The following is a 21,357-nucleotide window of genomic DNA, read 5'->3' as shown; positions in this document are numbered from 1 at the left end:
CTGGAGTTGGTCAGGAAAAGCATCTTTGACGTGAAGTTTGAGCTGAGGACTGACGGGGGAGCCCTGGGGAGCCAGGCAGAGGGAGAACTAAGCCCCACACACGTGGGGACAGCCAGTGTTTAATAAAGGGTCCGAGCTCAGGTGAGCAGGGGACCCAAAGAGATGCCAGAGGTTGGCAGGAGGAGGGTGCTGGTACGGAGCGCGGACTGAATGAATCAAGGAGCAGAAGGCCCTATGACAGCCTTACACAGGAGGGGCATGGTTGGACTAAGATTTTGTTATATATATGTCTTTCTTAATTCAGCCAAAGGTTCTGATGAATTTATTATTACTAAAATGGGTTAGGATTTTAAAAGATGGCTGGAGCGCCTGTGTGGCCCCTGATTTAGAAGAGGGTGACAGAAAGCAGGGTCCGATAGGAGGCCACAGAGCTGCAAAGGGTGACAGGACTTGCATTTCTGGCAGTTTATACAACCCCCTTGACTAAAACTACGTGCTGGGTAGAATATGCAGCATTTCCTTTTAAAGGCACTAATAAGCCACAGCATCCCCACACCAAGCTGACATTAATAAAAAAAATAAACTCAGCAAGGTGGCAGGATATAAAATTAATACTCAGAAATCAGAGGCATTTTTATACACTAATAATAAACTGTCAGAAAGAGAAATTAAGGAAGCAATCCCCTTCACCATTGCAACCAAAAAAATAAAGTACCTAGGAATAAATTTAACCAGGGAGATTAAAGAATTGTACTCGGAAAATTACAAAACATTGATAAAAGAAATCAGGGAAGATACAAACAAGTGGAGGCATATACCGTGCTCATGGTTAGGAAGAATAAACATCATTAAAATGTCTATATTACCCAAAGCAATTTATAAATTCAATGCAATACCGATTAAAATACCAATGACTTACTTCAAAGATATAGAACACATATTCCAAAAATTTATATGGAACCAAAAGAGAACACGAATAGCCTCAGCAATCTTGAAAAAGAAGAATAAAGTGAGAGGTATCACACTTCCGGATATCAAGTTATACTACAAGGCCATTGTACTCAAAACAGCCTGGTACTGGCATAAGAACAGGCATATAGATCAATGAAACAGAACAGAGAACTCAGAAATAAACCCACACTTTTATGGACAAGTGATATTTGACAAAGGAGGTAAGAGCATACAGTGGAGTAAAGACAGCCTCTTCAACAAATGGTGTTGGGAAAATTGGACAGCTACCTGCAATAAAATGAAACTAGACCACCAACTTACACCATTCACAAAAATAAACTCAAAATGGATAAAAGACTTAAATGTAAGCCATAAAACCATAAGCACCTTAGAAGAAAACATAGGCAGTAAGCTCTCTGACATCTCTCGCAGCAATATATTTGCCTATTTATCTCCATGGGCAAGTGAAATAAAAGACAGGATAAACAAATGGGACTATATCAAACTAAAAAGCTATTGTGCCCTGGCCGGTTGGCTCAGTGGTAGAGCGTTGGCCTGGCATGCAGGAGTTCCGGGTTCGATTACCGGCCAGGGCACACAGGAGAAGCGCCCATTTGCTTCTCCACCCCTCCCCGTCTCCTTCCTCTCTGTCTCTCTCTTCCCCTCCCGCAGCCGAGGCTCCATTGGAGCAAAGTTGGCCCTGGCACTGGGGATGGCTCTGTGGCCTCTGCCTCAGGCGCTAGAATGGCTCTGGTTGCAGCAGCAACGCCCCAGATGGGCAGAGCATCGCCCCCTGGTGGGCGGGCCGGGTGGATCCTGGTCGGGCACATGCGGGAGCCTGTCTGACTGCCTCCCGGTTTCCAACTTCAGAAAAATACAAAAAAAAAAAAAAGCTTTTGCACAGCTAAAGACAATAAGAACAGAATAAAAAGACAAACTTCACAATGGGAGAATATATTTGACAATACGTCTGATAAGGGGTTAATAACCAAAATTTATAAAGAACTTGTAAAACTCAATACCAGGAAGACAAACAATCCAACCAAAAAATGGACAAAAGAAATGAATAGACATTTCTCCAAAGAGGACATACAGATGGCCAATAGGCATATGAAAAAATGCTCAACATCACTAATCATTAGAGAAATGCAAATTAAAACCACAATGAGATATCATCTCACACCAGTCAGAATGGCTCTCATCAACAAAACAACACAGAGTAAGTGCTGGCAAGGATGTGGAGAAAAGGGAACCCTCCTGCACTGCTGGTGGGAATGCAGACTGGTGCAGCCACTGTGGAAAACAGTATGGAGCTTCCTCAAGAAATTAAAAATCGAACTGCCTTTTGACCCAGCTATACCACTTTTAGGAATATACCCCAAGAACACCACAGCACTGTTTGAAAAGAAGAAATGCACCCCCATGTTTATGGCAGCATTGTTCACAATAGCGAAGATCTGGAAACAGCCCAAGTGTCCGTCAGTGGACAAGTGGATTAAAAAGCTTTGGTACATATATACTATGGAAAACTACTCAGCCATAAGAAATGATGACATCGGATCATTTACAACAACATGGATGGGCCTTGATAACATTATACTGAGCGAAATAAGTAAATCAGAAAAAACTAAGAACTATATGATTCCATACATAGGTGGGACATAAAAATGAGACTCAGAGACATGGACAAGAGTGTGGGGGTTACGGGGTGGGGGGGAAGAGAGGGAGAAGGTTGGGGGAGAGGAGGGGCACAAAGAAAACCAGTTAGAAGGTGATGGAAGACAATTGGACTTTGGGTGATGGGAATGCAGCATAATCAAATGTCAAAATAACCTAGAGATGTTTTCTCTGGACATATGTACCCTGATTTATCAATGTCACCCCATTAAAATTAATTTAAAAAGATAAATAATAACAAGTGTTTGTGAGGATGTGGAGAAATCAGAACCTCACACAGAGCTGACTGGAAAGTAAAGTGGTGCATTTTGCCCTGGCCAAACAGCTCAATTAGTTAGAGCATCGTCCCGATACACCAGGGTTGTGGGTTCAATCCCCGGTCAGGGCACATTCTTTCTCCCCCTTTCTCTCTCTCTAAAATCAATAAAAGGAAATAAATAAATAACATGGTACAGCCACTTTGGAAAATAGTCTGGAAATTCCTCAAATGGTTAAACACAGAATTACCACATGACCCTGCAATTCTGCTCCTAGGTATATCCCCAAGATAAATGAAAACATACATCCACACAAAAACCTGTATGTTAATGTTCACAGAAGTATTATCTATAATAGCCAAATGTAGAAACAACCAAATCTTCCATCAACTGATGAATGGATAAACCAAATGTATAACTGAACAAAGGAATATTATTCAGCAATAAAAAGGAATAAAGTACCTATACACGCCATAGCATGATGAACCCTGAAGACATGTTAAGTGAAAGTCAAACACAAAGAACCACATATTCCCTGATTGCAATTATATTAAATTATATTGTCCAGCCTGACCAGGCAGTGGTGCAGTGGATAGAGCATCGGACTGGGATGCTGAAGACCCAGGTTTGAGACCCCGAGTTTGCCAGCTTGAGCGTGGGCTCATCTGGCTTAAGCAAAAAAGAAAAAAGCTCACCAGCTTGGACCCAAGGTCACTGGCTCGAGCAAGGGATTACTCGGTCTGCTAAAGACCCGTGGTCAAGGCACATATGAGAAAGCAATCAATGAACAACTAGGGTGCCACAACGAAAAACTGATGATTGATGCTTATCTCTCTCCGTTCCTGTCTGTCTCTATCTATCCCTCTCTCTGACTCTCTCTGTCTCTGAATAAAAAAAAAATTAAAATTAAAATTAAAATTAAATTATATTGTCCAGAGAAGGAAAATTCATAGATTTGCTTGGTACCAAAGCCAGATAAAGACATCACAAGAAAATTACAGACCAATATCATGTGAGAATATTGTTATAAAAATCCTCAACAAAACACCATCAAACTAAACCCAACAGTCTTTTTATTATTATTATTATTTTTTTTTTTTTCTGAAGTTGGAAACAAGGAGGCAGTCAGACAGACTCCCGCATGTGCCCAACCGGGATCCACCCGGCATGCCCACCAGGGGGCGATGCTCCACCCATCTGTGCTGTTGCTCTGTTGCAACCAGAGCCATTCGAGTGCCTGAGGCAGAGGGCATGGAGCCATCCTCAGTGCCCGGGACAACTTTGCTCCAATGGAGCCTCGGCTGCGGAAGGGGAAGAGAGAGACAGAGAAGAAGGAGAGGGGGAGGGGTGGAGAAGTAGTTGAGCGTTTCTCCTGTGTGCCCTGGCCGGGAATTGAACCTGGGACTCCTGCACACCAGGCCGACACTTTACCACTGAGCCAACCGGCCAGGGCCCCAACAGTCTTTTTAAAGGATTATATATCATGAAATAGGATTTAATTCCAAGAATGAAAGGATTGTTCAACATAGGATCAATCAATGTAATACATTAATAGAACAAAAAGAAAAAAACCACACACAATTATCTTAGTTGATGCAGAAAAGGCATTTGACAAAACGCAACAAACATTCATGATAAACTATTTGGACACTCTAAAAGAGAGATACAAATGTCCAATAAATAAACACATGAAAAGATACTCAATATCATTAATAATTAAAAAAATACAAATCAAAACTTCAATGAGATACCACTTTATAGCCACTAGGATGGATATAGTAAAAAAAGATGGACAATAACAAGTGTTGACAAGGATGTCGAGAAACTGGAATCCTCAGACATTGCTAGTGGAATATAAACCAGTATTGCCACTCTAGAACAGTTCCTCAAAATGTTAAACATGGAAATACCATACAACCTAATGATTTTCCTTCTACTTATAGACCCAAAAGAACATATGCTCACACAAACACATGTGCATGAATGTTCATAGCAGCATTACTCATAAGAGCCAAGCATGGGAAACCACCCAAATGTTCATCAACTGATGAATGAATAAGCAAACTGTGGTATACCCAATCACAGACTATTACTCAGCCATAAAAATGAAATGAAGTGCTGGTATATGCTACAAATGTGGATGAACTTTGAAGATACTATGTTAAGGAAAATAAGCCAGGCACAAAAGGTTACAAACTGTATGATTTTATGTCTCTGCAATGTCCAGAACAGGCAAATCTGGGGAGTGGGGGAGAGGGAATGACTACTAATGGATGCAGGGCTTCCTTTGGGGGTAGTGAAAATGTTTTGGAATTGGGTAATGCTCATGATTTCACAACACTGTGACTATACTAAAACCCACTGAATTGTACACATGAGAAGTGTGAATATCATGATATGTGAATGATCATAATTCTTAAAAACAGGTATTTAAATTGTATAGCTTAATTAAACAGGGAAATGTATTGCCTTAGGTGTTTATATATATATAGATAGATATAAAATACCTAACTTAATAAAATAATCCTCTAATTAAAGAGGTCATAAAATAAAGTTTAAAAATAAACCCAAAGAAAGCAGAGGAATGACATAAACAGAAAAGCAAAGATTAATGATATAGAAAATACTGCCTGACCAGGCAGTGGCACAGTGGCTAGAGCGTCGGTCAGACTGGGATGAGGAAGGACCCAGGTTCGAGGCAGTGAGGTCGCCAGCTTGAGCACGGGCTCATCGGTTTGAGCAAAAAGCTCACCAGCTTGGACCCAAGGTCGCTGGCTCAAGCAAGGTGTTACTCGGTCTGCTGAAGGCCCACAGTCACAGCACATACGAGAAAGCAATCAATGAACAACTAAGGTGTCACAACGAAAAACTAATGATTGATGCTTCTTATCTCTCTGCGTTCCTGTCTGTCTGTCCCTATCTATCCCTCTCTCTGACTCTCTCTCTGTCTCTGTAAAAAAAAAAAAATACTATGCATAGGATCAACAAAGTCAGAAGGCATTTCTTTGTAAAATCTAACATTGATAAATTTCTCAGAGGATTAACAAAGACAAAGGAGACAGTGCAAATAAGCGACACTATGAATAAAGAGAGAATATCAACAGATGAGGTATCAGAATATATTAAGAATAACTTCAGCCTGACCAGGCAGTGGTGCAGTGGATAGAGCGTCAGACTGGAATGCAGAGGACCCAGGTTCGAGACCCTGAGGTCGCCAGCTTGAGAACGGGCTCATCTGGTTTGAGCAAAAGCCCACCAGCTTGAACCCAAGGTCGCTGGCTCCAGCAAGGGGTTACTCGGTCTGCTGAAGGCCCAAGGTCAAGGCACATATGAGAAAGCAATCAATGAACAACTAAAGTGTTGCAATGCGCAATGAAAAACTAATGATTGATGCTTCTCATCTCTCTCCGTTCCTGTCTATCTGTCCCTGTCTATCACTCTCTCTGACTCACTCGCTGTCTCTGTAAAAAAATTAAAAATAAATAAATAAATAAATAAAAGAATAACTTCACCCTAATAATTTTGAAAACAGATGCAAAGGATAAACTCCCCCAAAATACAACTCATCAAAATAGGATCAAAAGGAAATAGAAAGCCTGAATAAACCTATCACCATTAAGGATACTCAGTATCAAAAGTTAATCTTCACATAAAGAAAAGAGCAGGCGCAGTGGATAGAGTGTCGGACTGGGATGCGGAGGACCCAGGTTCGAGACCCCGAGGTCACCAGCTTGAGCGCGGGCTCATCTGGTTTGAGCAAAAGCTCACCGGCTTGTACTCAATGTCACTGGCTCCAGCAAGGGGTTACTCGGTCTGCTGAAGGCCCACGGTCAAGGCACAAATGAGAAAGCTATCAATGAACAACTAAGGTGTCTCAATACGCAATGAAAAACTAATGATTGATGCTTCTTATCTCTCCGTTCCTGTCTGTCTGTCCCTGTCTATCCCTCTCTCTGACTCGCTCTCTGTCTCTGTAAAAAAAAAAAAAATTTTTTTTTAAATTTAAAAAAATAGGCCCTGGCCGGTTGGCTCAGCGGTAGAGCGTCGGCCTGGCGTGCGGGGGACCGGTTCGATTCCCGGCCAGGGCACACAGGAGAAGCGCCCATTTGCTTCTTCACGCCCCCCTCCTTCCTCTCTGTCTCTCTCTTCCCCTCCCGCAGCCAAGGCTCCATTGGAGCAAAGATGGCTCGGGCGCTGGGGATGGCTCCTTGGCCTCTGCCCCAGGCGCTGGAGTGGCTCTGGTCACGGCAGAGCAACGCCCCCGGAGGGGCAGAGCATCGCCCCCTGGTGGGGAGAGCGTCGCCCCCTGGTGGGCGTGCCGGGTGGATCCCGGTCGGGCGCATGCGGGAGTCTGTCTGACTGTCTTTCCCCGTTTCCAGCTTCAAAAAAATACAAAAAAAAATAAAATAAAAAAATAAAAAAATAGGCCCTGGTCAGTTGGCTCAGTGGTAGAGCATCGGCCTGGCCTGTGGAAGTCCCGGGTTCGATTCCCGGCCAGGGCACACAGGAGAAGCACCCATCTGCTTCTCCACCCCTCCCCTTCTCCTTCTTCTCTGTCTCTCTCTTCTCCTCCTGCAGCCAAGGCTCCATTGGAGCAAAGATGGCCCGGGCGCTGGGGATGGCTCCATGGCCTCTGCCTCAGGCGCTAGAATGGCTCTGGTCGCAACAGCCCCAAATGGGCAGAGCATCGCCCCCTGGTGGGTGTGCCGGGTGGATCCCGGTCGGGCGCATGCGGGAGTCTGTCTGACTGCCTCCCTGTTCCCAACTTCAGGAAAAAAAAAAAAAAATATATATATATATAAATAAATATTTAAAAAAATAAAAGAAAAGAGCAGGCCTTGACCTGTGGTAGCGCAGTGGATAGAGCGTCAACCTCTATCCACTGAGGAATGCTGAGGTCACCAGTTTGAAATGCTGGGCTTGCCCGGTCAAGGCACATACCGAAAGTAACTACTATGAATTGATGCTTCCCACTTCTTCCCTCTTTCTTTTTCTCTCTCCTCCATCTAAAAATCAATAAATAACAAATAAAAGAAAAGAGCAGGCCCGACAGCTTTATAGACCAGTTCCACCAAATAGTCAAGCAACAACTCACCCCCATCTCATGCAAACTCTCCTAGGAAACAGAACGGAGAGAACACTTCCCAGTTCACTTTAGAAGACAGATATAAATACAGCAGTGATACTAACACTAGACAAGGTAAAAAAGGAAATGTTACCTTTTGTAACAGCATGGATAGACCTGGAGAGTGTCACACTAAGCAAAATAAGCCAGTCAGATAAAGACAAGTATCATGATTTCACTTACACGTGGAATCTTTTTTTACAGAGACAGAGAGAGAATCAGAGAGTGGGATAGACAGGGACAGACAGACAGGAACGGAGAGAGATGAGAAGCATCAATCATTAGGTTTTCATTGCACATTGCGACACCTTAGTTGTTCATTGATTGCTTTCTCATATGTGCCTTGACCGCAGGCCTTCAGCAGACCGAGTAACCCCTTGCTGGAGCCAGCGACCTTGGGTTCAAGCTGGTGAGCTTTTGCTCTAACCAGATGAGCCTGCGCTCAAGCTGGCGACCTCGGGGTCTCGAACCTGGGTCCTCTGCATCCCAGTCCGACGCTCTATCCACTGCGCCACCGCCTGGTCAGGCACACGTGGAAGCTAATGAACAAACGAACAAAACAGAAACAGACTCCGACACAGAGAATTGAATGACAGCTGTCAGGGGGAGGGGGTAAGGGACGGGGTGAAGGTGAAGGGTGTCTATGGCCATATCATTCTGAACACCCCTGATCTTGTCTGATCTCAAAAAAGGCGACGGGATTAAGAAAAAAACAAATGAACCCCTCATAGATAGATAATAGTATGGTAATTACCTGAGGAAAAGGAAGGTAGGAAAGGTCAAAGGGGGATAAAAAATGGCGATGGAGCCCTGGCCGGTTGGCTCAGTGGTAGAGCGTCGGCCTGGCGTGCAGGAGTCCCAGGTTTGATTCCTGGCCAGGGCACACAGGAAAAGAACCCATCTGCTTCTCCACCTCTCTCCCTCTCCTTCCTCTCTGTCTCTCTCTTCCCCTCCCGCAGCCAAGGCTCCATTGGAGCAAAGTTTGCCCAGGAGCTGTGGATGGCTCTGTGGCCTCTGCCTCAGGTGCTAGAATGGCTCTGGTTGCAACAGAGCAACGCCCCAGATGGGCAGAGCATCGTCCCCTGGTGGGCGTGCCGGGTGGATCCCGGTCGGGGGCATGCGGGAGTCTGTCTGACTGCCTCCCCGTTTCCAACTTCAGAAAAATACATAAAAAAAAGGTGATGGAAGGAGACTTGACTTGGGGTGGTGAACATATACAATATATAGATGATGTATTAGAGACTTGTACCCCTGAAACCTATATTATTTTATTAACCAATGTCACCTCAATAAATTCAATTTAAAAATAAAGAAACAAGCCCTTGGCTGCTTGACTCAGTGGCAGAGCATCGGCATGGCCTGTGGATGTCCCGAATTCGATTCCCGATCAGGGCACACAGGAGAAGTACCCATCTGCTTCTCCACCCCTCCCTTTCTCACTTCTCTCCCTCTCTCTCTTTTCCTCCTGCAGCCATCACTAGATTGGAGATTGGAGCGAGTTGGCCTGAGGCACTGAGGATGACTCCCTGGCCTCCAACTCAGGCACTAAGAAGAGCTCAGTTGCTGAGCAATGGAGCAAAACCCCAGATGGGCAGAGCATCACCCCAAACAGGGCTTGCTAGCTGGATCCTGGTGGTGGCTAGTGAAAGTCTGTCTCTGCCTCCCCTCCTTTCACTTAATAAAAACCAAAAGGATGTATGAGCCCTTTATGATGAACATTATCAAATTTTGAGCAAGACATAAAAGAATGCCAAAATAGAGATATACAGTAGTCCTCCCTTATCTGTGGGACATATGTTCCCAGACCCCAATGGATGCCTGAAACTGTGGACAGTATCAAGCCCTATATGTTCTATGTTTTCCCCCATAGAAACATACCTATGATGTTTAATTTACAAATCAGGCACAGTAAGAGAGTACCAACCGTTACTACTAATAAAAGAATAATTATAACAATATAGTGTAATAAAAGTTATGTGAATGTGGTCTCTCTGTCTCATAATCTTATACTGTACTCACTTTTTTTTTTTTTTTTACAGGGACAGAGTGAGTCAGAGAGAGGGGTAGACAGACAGGAACGGAGAGAGATGAGAAGCATCAATCATCAGTTTTTTGTTGCGAGACCTTAGTTGTTCATTGATTGCTTTCTCATATGTGCCTTGACCGCGGGCCTTCAGCAGACCGAGTAACCCCTTGATTAAGCCAGCGATCTTGGGTCCAAGCTGGTGAGTTTTGCTCAAGCCAGGTGAGCCCGCGCTCAAGCTGGCGACCTCGGGGTCTCGAACCTGGGTCCTCCGCATCCCAGTCCGACACTTTATCCACTGCACCACCGCCTGGTCAGGTCTTACCCTTCTTTTTATGACATGAGGTGTCACAATGCCTATGTGATGAGATGAAGGGAGGTGAATGATGTGGGCATCGTGATGTAGCATCAGACGAGTGTAAGGACTACTTGAACACAACCACTGTGATACTACGGCAGCGGCTCCAATAACCTAGACTGCACTGAGCGACTAGCGGGCAGGTGGCAGATACAGAGCGAACGTGCTGATCGAAGGGATGATTCACAGCCTGGGCGGGCCTGCCCAGCTTTCATCCTGCTATTCAGAATGGCTCGTAATTTCAAACTTAAGAATTGTTTATTTTGGAATTCTCCATGTAATACTTTCAGACAGCAGTCAACTGTGGATAACTGAAACTGCTAAAAGCAAAAACACAGATACAGAGGGACTATTGCATCCCCTCTTAAATAAGACTCAAAATGGTCATGACGGCCATTCTACCCAAACTGATCTATAGATCCAATGCTATTCCAAACTGAATTCTCAAAATGGTGTTTTGTAGGACTTGGTAAGCTGATTCTAAAACTCACATGGAAAAATAAAGTGCAAGAAGACTAAGAGGCCTGTCCGCTGGTGGCGCAGTGAGCAGAGCCTCGACCTGGGACACTGAGGCCCCAAGTTCGAGACCTTGAGGTCGCTGGCTTGAGTGTGGGATCACTGACATGACCCCATGGTCACTGGTTTTAGCTCAGGGGTCCCTGGCTTGAAGCTCAAGGTTGCTGGCTTGAGCAATGGGTTACTGGCTCTCGAATGGAGCCCCCCCCAGCACCGCTCAAGGCACATTTGAGAAAGCAATCAATGAACAACTAAAGTGCCGCAACTATGAGTTGATGCTTCTCATCTCTCTCACACAAAAAAAAGAAAAAGAGAATAGCTAAGAAACTTCTGAAGAAGAAATTGACCCTGTCCAATAGCAGGACTTCTTACAAATCTATAGCAACTAGGTCAAGATGCTGATGCTGTTGGCAGAGGGACAGACCAAGGGATGGAATGGTGAGCCCAAACAGACCCACACATATGCGGGAGCTCTGTGATGCTGCTGGCACCACAGGGCAGGGCGTGAGGAAAGGACACGTATCTCAACAGTGGGACAGGAAACAGCGGTTACTTATTTGGGGAAAAACTGAAACTGGATCCCTATGAGGGAGAAGAAGGCTTCAAACAGGAGGGCTGTGAGCCAGCTGAGAGCTGCCAGAGGGCGCGGGGTGCGAGGGTGGCCGTGGCGGGCTTGGCAGAGCCACAGCTGTGAATGACCCTCAAAAGAGCGGTTGCAGCATCGTGGGGAGGACGGCAGCTGGACTGGAGGGGGTTAAAAACCGAAAAGAAGTAAGAAAGGAAACAGAAGTGTGGCAATTCCTGAGAAACTCTGCTTTGAAGGGGAGCAGAGAAACGGGTGAGGAAGTGAGGTAAAGAAAGCTCTGCCTTGTTTGAAGACGGACGATTCTGCAGAATGACACGAGAGGTGATGGGCGAAGGAGCAAGGCTTTCAGAGCTGAGGGGAAACTGGGTCCTGAAGAGAGGTCGGGGCCCCCAAAGCAGGGATACTGCCAGTCACAGGAGGGAAAGCAGCAAAGACAGCCCAGGCCCAGACAGGCCGGAGGACGGAGGTGGAAGTGTGAGGGGGTGCCCTGCACGACGAGGGCTTTCTTTCGGTAGCAGGCCAGGCCAGGCCAGGCAGGCGGATGAGCGGTAGCGGAGGGAAGTCTGTGGAGACAGTGGGGACAAGGCTGACAAGCAGTAGAACTGCCAGGGGCTCATTTGTGGTTTGTAACCATGAATTTACTTACAGGGAAAATACGGCCCCAGTTGTGTGATTTCTCTCCAGCCACCATTCAGTGGTTCCGGAGTTGGGAGGAGGGTTCAACTAGTTATGTGCTTATGCCAAGCGAGAGGAGCTCAGGGAGCCTGGAGCCAGGAAACGGAGAGTTCTCGGGGCAAGACTAACATGATGACTCGAACCTGATAAGGGGAGGACAGGTGGGCGATGGAGGGCAGTGCACAAGGGGTGGGTTCAACAGACCAGACTGGCACTGAGGCTGAAGGCTGCGGGGAGGGCGCTGCAAGGGCGGATGGCAGTCAGAGAGGGACAAAGGTGATGAAGGCCAGGTCAGAGGGGGCCAATGGCGAGATCAGAGAGGGAGTTTGCAACAGCTCCAGGGTGCTCTCAGGGTGCCGGCTGGAAGCATGAAGGTGAAGGTTGCCGCAGGCAGCAGACCGATTCATCAGCACGGATCTAGAAGCCCGGAGGAAGGTGTGCGAGGAGGCAGGGAGGAAGACTGTGGGCCGGGAGGAAGGTCTCCGCCAAAGAGTGACAGGAGGTGCCTGGATGGCAACAAAGTCTTCTTCCCTGGTTAGCACCCTGGGCTCAGGCCCCAGGATGGTGAGGCAAGTGTGGCTCTTTAAATCGTACAAGGTCATTCAATCTTTTACTCCTCAAAGCAAAGCTGGGAGATCAACACAACCATTCCTATCTTACGAGTGAGGAAGTGAGGCTCAGAGCACGTGCCTTGCCGAGGCATTTGAGCCAGGAGGCAGCAGGGCCCAGCCCCCAGCCCCGTGTGCCCCACGCCCCATACAGCCCGGTCAGGTCACCTGGGTAGTTCCGGCAGCCCCCTGCGGTGCTCCCCCTCCGCCAGGTGCCTTCGTAGAGGGTGGTGTTCCATTTCCGGAACACTCGGCTCTTGAGGGCGTCAGGCGTCAGGTTGCAGATTTCCAGGCGGGTGAACTCACGCATGAAGTCTCGGAATGACATCCTGTGACATCAAGGTGCAGAGGTGAGCCATGGTCCCCAGCCAGGACACACAGGAATATGGCACATGCTGGGTTTGTGTGTGTTTGAGAAGTGGGGCACAAGGACCCAAGAGGGGCCAGACCCAGGAGGGAGCTGCTCACCAGAACTCCCCATCCTCCATTTTGATCCGGAGCTGCTCCCGTTCATAAGGGTCCACATTGTTCCATTCTGAGGAGCTGTGGGGAAAAGGGCACTGCCAGGGACTGGCGGGCACTGGCCTGCCTGGCCTCTGTCCCTGGGGCCTGTCCTCCCCTAGCCCAGGTCAAGGTCAAGCTCCAAGATCCCAGTTCCAGGGATTGCCTTGTCCCGGCTGGGTCAGATGCCCTGAGGATGCTCACAGGCTGGGCACAGGGGTCCAAGTGGTTCCTGAGCTCGGTCCATAGACCCAGTAACATAGAGACGGGCCCCTCTGCTCCATCCTGAGCCCACCACAGGCTGGCAGAGCCCTAAGCAGACATGCCAGTGGCACTGATCAGCCTCCCCCAGCCTCCCCGGCCAGTGCCCACGGCCGCTCACCCGTCGCTCCAGGCTCCCGTCCACTCCACCTCGCCCCAGGGGTTCCGCATCCTGATCAGGCTCACCATCTGGCCCATGTAGTTCACCTGTTCCCGGAGCTCCCATCAGTGCCCGTTTCCGGCACGCACATTAACACTCCTTCCCACCTCACACCCTGTTCGGTACCCAGCACCACACCCCGCCAGAAACATCATGAAAAAGCAGCTATGTACACAAACTACAGTGAATCAAGCAGGCTGAGGTAGACACCTCAGAATATGAGTCCCCAGGAGACAGACAAGGTGCTACTACAGGAGAGCCAGCCCCTTCCACTGCCCTGACCACAGGGCACTACCCTGCAGGAAAGGCCCCGCAGTACCTGCTTGGCTCCAGTCACCGAGTAGGCGTGGCCTTTCACCAGCTTCTTGAAGGTGACAGCCTCCATGTCCAGAACACTGGAGATCTGCAGAAAGACACATGCTATGGTCAGGAGTGAGCTTCCAGGGACCTGGTCAGCACCCCCACCGCCCCAGGTAAGAGATGAGCCCAGAGCACCTGGGTCTTAGACATTCACACTCGCACATATAACAGTTATTGGGAATGGCAGGCAGGGACCCTGACCCTATCTAACCCAACACCTCCACATATCAGTGCTGCCCCTAGAAGGGGGGATGCCCAAATACCTCACCAACATCACCAATGGTGGGGAACCTGAGTACCCCAATAATGCTTCTGGCCAAAGCTAGCCAGACGCCATGCAAACACACGGAGTTAGAGTTGAGGATGCAGTTGGTGGTGGGGGTGGAGCGTGTTATCAACGATGAGGTCTGAGATGAGTCATGGGAACACAGAAGCAGGACAGGAGTGAGTGCAGAGTGCAGGAGGGAGGCGGGGCTGACGGAGCTGGACCGAGCAGGAGCTGGGGTCTGAGCTGGTGAGCTGGACAGCGATGGGCATGGCATTAGAACACAGGAATAAGGAGCAGAAGGACGGAAAGACAAGCCAAAGTCTGAAGTTTGGGGGAAAGGAAGGATGGGGAGGGAGCCAGGCATGGAGGTGTAGAATGATGGGAGGGCAGGGCTGGGTGAGGCTGGGTGAGGACCCAGATGTGTGGTGGGAGATGGGTCTGGAGCAAAGCCTGGGGGAGGGGGAGGGGAGGGGAAGGGAGGATGAGGGGCAGGGTGAAGGGGAGGGGGAAGTAGAGAGGGGGAGGGGGAGGATAAGAATGGGTGAAGGTAAGGGGGAGAATGGGGGTGACAGGGAGGGGAAGGGTGAAGATGAAGGTGAGGATGAGGATGGCGAGTGGGAGGGGGAGAATGGGGGAGGATGAAGGTGAGGATGAGGGGAAGGGGGAAGATGAAGGTGACAGTGAGGATGGGTGAGGGTGAGGATGAAGGTGAGGGTGAGGGGGAAGGTGAGGATGAGGATGAGGATGAGGTTGAGGGAGAAGGTGAGGATGAGGATAAGGGTGAGGGAGAAGGTGAGGATGAAGATGAGAGTGAGAGAGAAGGTGAGGATGAGGATAAGGGTGAGGATGAAGATGAGGGTGAGGGAGAAGGTGAGGATGAGGATAAGGGTGAGGGAGAAGGTGAGGATGAAGATGAGGGTGAAAGAGAAGGTGAGGATGAAGATAAGGGTGAGGGAGAAGGTGAGGATGAAGATGAGGGTGAGAGAGAAGGTGAGGATGAGGATAAGGGTGAGGATGAAGATGAGGGTGAGGGAGAAGGTGAGGATGAGGATAAGGGTGAGAGAGAAGGTGAGGATGAGGATAAGGGTAAGGATGAAGAGGGTGAGGGAGAAGGTGAGGATGAGGATAAGGGTGAGGGAGAAGGTGAGGATGAGGCTGGTTGAGGATGACGGGGAGGGAGAAGGTGAAGAAGAGTGGGAGGGAGAAGGTGAAGAAGAGTGGGAGGGGGAGGGAGAGGGGGAGGGGGAGGGAGAGGATAAGGCTGGGCTGGGCTGGGCTGGGAGAGGGAACTGCTGGACAATAAGATTCCAGGTCACAGGTTGGGGGATGAGGGGCAGGGCTGAGGGCCCGGCTGGGCGCACTCACGTCGATGGAGCAGCCCAGCAGGGAGCCCCGCTCCAGGGCTTTGAGGATGATCTGGTAGAGGTCGCTGGGTGCCTTGCGCAGCTCATACCACTCGGTGACGCCACCTGTGAAGTCCTCAAAGCCCTCCGAGGTGCTGCCCCCCGACAGGGCTTCGTAGCTGCCGTTCACCCTGTGGGGGGCCCCAGGTCAGTGCTCTGGCGCCCCGTAGGACACTGCACCCGGGGTGGCCTGCAGCTGTCCCCTGGGTCCCTACTCACTTGGCATAGGCCTTCTCAAGCAAGGCGCTCCAGAACTCGTTGCCTTGGGCAGAGTGCACAAACACCAGCTTCCCGTCCTTGATGGGCAGCAGGTCATCCACAACCACGTCCACCCACTCCCCGAACTGCCACAGCTGCGCGTGGACGGGGAGGGAACACAGTCAGTACCTGCTTCAGGATCTCCCGGGCCTGAGGCCAAGCCTCAGCCTGTTACTTACTAGACCATCTAGCCCCTCCCAGCCTCAGTTTCCCTATCCATAAAAGGGGACAGCAGTACCTTCTTCGCGAGGAACACTAGCCCAGGCATGAAGGGAAAGCTGCCCTAAAAGAGCGGTACTGCTGACATTTCAGAAACAGACCCAGGTGTCCCCGCAGGTGTGGAGAGGTTGGAGAGCTCCCGCCAGGGCTCTCCGGGAACTAGCCCCCTTTGGGACACGTCCCTACCTCTCCCCTCCTCATGCTAGGCTAGGATGTGTGTGTATGTAAGGGTGGGGGGAAAGATCCATATGTAAAGTGGGTGTGGACCAACAACATAACATCCAGATCCTTGAGCCACAAGATGCGCGGGGTTCCTGCAATCATGGGGTTTACTTCAGAGAGGCCAGAGGGCCAGGTTCCCCAGGGAGCAGCCAGGTCACCTGGGGCCAGAATCAACCCAACACTATGGGGAAAGAAGGCTGCAGGACAGTGGGGGAAGGGGAGCTGGTGGGCCAAGGAGCACCGCCAGTGGTGGTGGTGATGGGGGCGGGCTGTGGACCACCAAAAGAGGCAGGGAGGGAAGGATCGGAGAGTGAGGGAAGGGGGAGGAAAAGGAGCGGTGAGGTCAAGCCCCAGCAGGTAGCCTGGCAGGTATGGCACTTGGCCAACGTGGATTGCACCAAGGACCCTGTGGGTCCTGCCACCCCAAGGTGGGTGAGGATGGAGTATGGTCAGGGGGCTTCCTGACTAGGTCAAAGGAGGACACCCAGGAGTCCGCAGGGCAGGCTGGGGGCCACCGGGGCCAGAGAGTGTCATCCAGGGTTGCCAGGGGAGTGTGTCTCCCAACACCAACTTATAAAGAACTCATTAGTATGACTTGAAAAATGGGCTCAGTGCACAAACAACATCAAGAAAAGCTGGTTTAAAAAGACTTGATCCCAAGTCCTTTTTCTGCAGGGCTCTGCCAGAGGATAGAAGATGCCAAAGGCCAGAGGAGCTGGAGGTAGGGAGGTGGGGAGGGAGACTGACACCGCGAGTGGAGAGCCACGTGTGCTGGTCTGTTTCAACCCAGAACTCTCATTTAAAAAAAGGGGGGGGGGGGACTGAGACCCTGGGGAGAGAAAAGGATTCGGCCCACAGGATATAACACAAGAGATCTTTCTACTCTTCTAAGCACTTTCTTCCTGATATGCAAAACCACCCAGGAAAATTGCCAGCCAAAATACCTGCCCAATCATTTCACACATGACAGATCCTAGACGGCCTCAAGAGGTCAGATACTTTCTAGAGGGAGGGCTGGCCCTGCAGCATGTGGCTCTGAGCCCTAACTTCAGGCTGCGGACCATCATCCGCCTCTTCTCCAGTGGCTGCTGCTCACGCCCTCTCCCACCCCCTGCTCCTCACCTGGAAATGGAAGATGCCGGCATAGCCATCCTGGAAGCTTTGGCCATGTGGAACCACTCGGTGCAGGAGAGTGTCATTGAGTGTGAGAGAGGCGATGGCAGCCAGGAGCCAACAGTCCCCTGGGGTTGGAGACCCACGTCAGGCCTGCTCTAGTCCTCTGCTCCCAGAGGTGCACATGCTTGCCCGTGCTGGGGAGAACCTGGGGTTCCCTGGGAGGCATACCCCTCAACTTACAGAAAAGCCCCAGGAATCTAGGCAAACCAGCCCCAGCACTGATAGCCAGCGCCTGTCTGAGCTTGTGGGAGGGAGGGGTTGGGGCAGAGCCAGAAGGAACGGGCATAGGGAACTCCTATGGAAAAAATACCCAGAACACCCTAGGGCCTACCCAGCGCTCCCTGGCAGATGTCTGTGCGGGTGGCTCCGTCCACGATGAACTGGGGGTTTGAGAGCAGCTCCTGCAAGAGACCCAGAGTCCTGTCTCTGGGCCAGACCCTCCCAGAAACTGGAACCCAGCCACCCCGAACCCACTCCCCACTAGGGACCTGGAGTCCTGTTCCCATTCCTCACTCAGGATGGGGTTAAACCGAGTCCCACCCATGGTAGCCCCTCTCACCGTGGGACGTTTCCACTTGATACCATAGGTTTTAGAGGAGTTAGGGCCCAGGTCCTTGTAGCCCAGGCTCTGAGTCACTGGGGGGAAGGCATCGTCACGAAAGAGGACCCCACTCTGCAGGCACTGAGCCCGCAGCTGCTCATAGTCCTGGCCTAGGTACTTGATGGCATTTTCATGGCGGCCCAAGCCCAGGTCCTTGGCACGCTGCTTCTGCACTTGTGCGGACACCCCGGTGCAGTACACTGGGGTGATGATCTCCTCAGCCATCCTGCGGGGCAGACAGACCTGCTCAGACCCAGGTCTTCCTGAGACTAGAACTGGAGCTCCTGCCTGCCCCTTCCCACCCTTCCTCCCCAGACCTGGGGTTTCTCCCCTTGCAGAACTCAGGACTCTCTGCCACCTCCCTCTGCTCCCAGGAGAGGTACTACCCAGCCACTGGTGTGCCGGCACCACCTCCCTACTCCCACACAGCGCTACCACCTCTCCTTTCCCAGGGCCCCTTGTCCATGGCCGCAGTCCTGTGGTCAGCCAGCCTGCCAGGTGTGGCAGGGCGGAGCCCGAGATAACACTGGGAACCAGGAAGGTTGAAGACCCCAGGAAAGGCCTCTTTGACCCTATTGGCCTGCCTGTAAACCCCTCCCCAAACCAGTCAAGCTCTTACTCACTGCCCCTTTCCCGGCTGGAGGGCTGAGAACGCCAGGCAGTCGGGGTCCCGTCCCTAAACCACTGAGACAGGCTGGGTGATCAGGCGTCGGTCCTCAGCCCCTTCCCCTCCAGCGTTCCCCCAGCCCAGCCTCCGGAGACAATGGGCAGCTCAGGCTGGGGCGGGCGCCTGGGCTGTGCGGCTGCCCGAGCCCGGGACCCTGTCCCCGGCGCTCAGAGGGTAGGGGCAGGGTAGGGGCAGCCCCTCAGCCCGGGAGCAGGGGCCGGGAGCAGGAATCCCGGCCCCGCCACTCAGCTCCTTACCTGGAGGAGGAGTGTTTGGGGGGTCGCTGCGATCCCAGCGGCTGGCTCGCCCGGTGGCAGCTCAGGGCAGGGCCCAACCAGGAAGAGCGCTCCTCCCCGCCCTCCTCCCGGCTCCTCCGCCCTCTTCCCTCCCTCTTCTCCTTTCTCCTCCGGCTGCTACCCCGCTTCCTCTCGGCTCCCCTTATCTCCCGGGCACCTTCCCTGACTATCTCTCTGACGGTGTCTTCCCGCCCCTTCCTCCGCGGGTCGGCGGCCAAACTCCCCGCGGGGACAAATTAGCCAAAGGCAGGGCTGTCCCCGGGGAGGGGCCAGCGCCTGTCGGGGTGGGGAGGCTGGGGCCTGGACCGAAGGGCACCACCGAGGAGAGGGAGGGGGCAGGGCAGGGGGTATTTTTAACCAGGGGCAGCAGCTCGAGTTGCAGGGCCGGGCAGCCCCACCCAGGCGCGGTGGCCCCGGGGGGCATTCCCGGGCGCTGGCGTTCCCTGCCGCACCGCCCCCGGCAGCCCCGGGCCCCGCCCCCGGGGCCCTGCTCCGCGCGGTCGCAGCTGTCCCTCCACCCCTCCACCCCTACCCGGAGTCCCGGCCGCCCGGCCGAGATTACCTCTGGCTGTGCGGCAGCTGCTTGGCCGAGGGGCCGGGCTGGCTGCGAACCGACCCCTGCCGGACGCTCGGCAAACGGCAGCCCCACCCCGCCGGGGCCGCGCCGCAGCTTGGTTCCCGGGCAGAGCTGGCTCTCCGCCCTCACCAACCCCTCGCCCCAAGGAACAGGCTCAGGGCGCTCCCCCGGCCTTAGCGGCTCCATGCGTCAGCGCGGAGCGCGGGGCGCGGGGAGGCGGCCCCTAGGCCGCGGCTCGCTGCGTGACCTTGGGTGAGTCCCTTCTCCTGCCAGCCTGGCTTCCCTGTTCGCGCAGCGAATAGGACGTAGAGGAGCAGTTGTGGGGCCCATCTTTCTCATGCACTGTGGGACTTTATTGAAATGGGCAGCTGCGAGAGATGGGTATGCCTGCCCTTTGCCCCTAGACCTCGGCTCACCATCCAGGGAGCGTCCATATGCCGTCTTACCCAGGAGGGGGCGGCAGAGGCTGCGAGCAGGACAGCAGGCCCACCCAGGACCCAGAGATCTTGCGTCCCGAACTGCGTCAAGTTGAAGAGCCATGGGGTTAGGGAGAGGACAGTGGCGATTCCCCTGCTCAGGTCCTCTCAGTGGCCTTGGGCCCCCAGCTGTTGCAGCTTTTATAGGAAGTGTACAGAAGCATTTTGTGGGGGAAAGAGTGCATAGCTCTCCTGGGATTTTAGGACCCATGACCCCAAGGAGGTAAAGAACTACTCATCTAATCTGACTTTACTGTCACGCCCCATTTACAAATGAGGAAAACTGAAACCTGATAGGGTGTGACTTGCTGAGGTCCCTCACCTGATGAGTCAGGTCTGGAACCAGCTTCTGGTTCCTTTACTCTTCACCCATTCAGCATTTATGTGTCCAATCGTGACTCAACCCTCTGGCAGGTCTTTACAGCAGACCCATGACTAAGGCAGACCAGCCCCTGCTGGGGAAAGGCTGGTCCAGTTTGGGGAATTAAGAAAGTTGAGTCCTGATGGACAAGGAGGAGTTAACTAGGTAGTGAGGTGCTGTGACAGTGTTCCTAACAGAAAACAGGTGCAAAGCTCCACACGTGAGGAGTACACATGCCAATGAGGGAAACTTCAAGCATTCTTTGTGATTTGATCACAGGGAACAGCCCTGGCCGTTTGGCTCAGCAGTAGAGTGTCAGCCTGGCAAGCTGAAGTCTTGGGTTTGATTCCCAGTCAGGACACACAGGAGAAGCAACTATCTACTTCTCCCCCTCTCCTTCCTCCCTCTCTCTCTCTTCTTCTCTAGCAGCCACGGCTCTCGAATGAACAAGTTGGCCCTGGGTGCTGAGGATGGCTCCATGGCCTTGCCTCAGCACTAAAATAGCTCAGTTGCCAAGCAACGGAGCAGCTACCCAGATGGGCAGAACATCAGCCCCAGATGGGAGTTGCCCCAATTGGGGCACATGCGGGAGTCTGTCTCTCCGCCTCCCTGCCTCTCACTTGATTAAAAAATTAAAAAATCACAGGAAACAGGGTCTTGGGAGAGGAAAGTTGCTCTGGATAGGTACCAGCGATCACCCCTCCGCCAAAGCACTCTGGCTCAACCTGTGTCCCACAACCCCCAGAATCACGTTCACACACCTGTCACAGCTCCG

General features: G+C 51.5%; 1 protein-coding gene across 1 annotated transcript in view; it reads right to left on the bottom strand.

Moving 5' to 3' along the window:
• The window catches only part of CAPN1 (calpain 1), a 29,156-nt gene extending 9,551 nt beyond the window's left edge, over positions 1-19,605 (bottom strand). Inside the window, exons 1-10 of the mRNA XM_066252005.1 lie at positions 19,130-19,605; positions 18,164-18,431; positions 17,936-18,005; positions 17,551-17,669; positions 15,949-16,082; positions 15,692-15,860; positions 14,018-14,101; positions 13,660-13,745; positions 13,245-13,319; positions 12,945-13,105 (exon numbers count right to left, since the gene is read on the bottom strand). Of these exons, the coding sequence (XP_066108102.1) occupies positions 12,945-13,105; positions 13,245-13,319; positions 13,660-13,745; positions 14,018-14,101; positions 15,692-15,860; positions 15,949-16,082; positions 17,551-17,669; positions 17,936-18,005; positions 18,164-18,430 (1,165 nt within the window). The 5' untranslated portion in view covers position 18,431; positions 19,130-19,605. The remainder of the gene's footprint in view (positions 1-12,944; positions 13,106-13,244; positions 13,320-13,659; positions 13,746-14,017; positions 14,102-15,691; positions 15,861-15,948; positions 16,083-17,550; positions 17,670-17,935; positions 18,006-18,163; positions 18,432-19,129) is intronic.
• Positions 19,606-21,357: the final 1,752 nt, after the last annotated feature.

The sequence above is a fragment of the Saccopteryx bilineata genome, chromosome 1 (assembly GCF_036850765.1).
Source record: "Saccopteryx bilineata isolate mSacBil1 chromosome 1, mSacBil1_pri_phased_curated, whole genome shotgun sequence".
NCBI classification, from domain to species: Eukaryota; Metazoa; Chordata; class Mammalia; order Chiroptera; family Emballonuridae; genus Saccopteryx; species Saccopteryx bilineata.
This window is presented reverse-complemented; position numbering and strand designations above follow the sequence as displayed.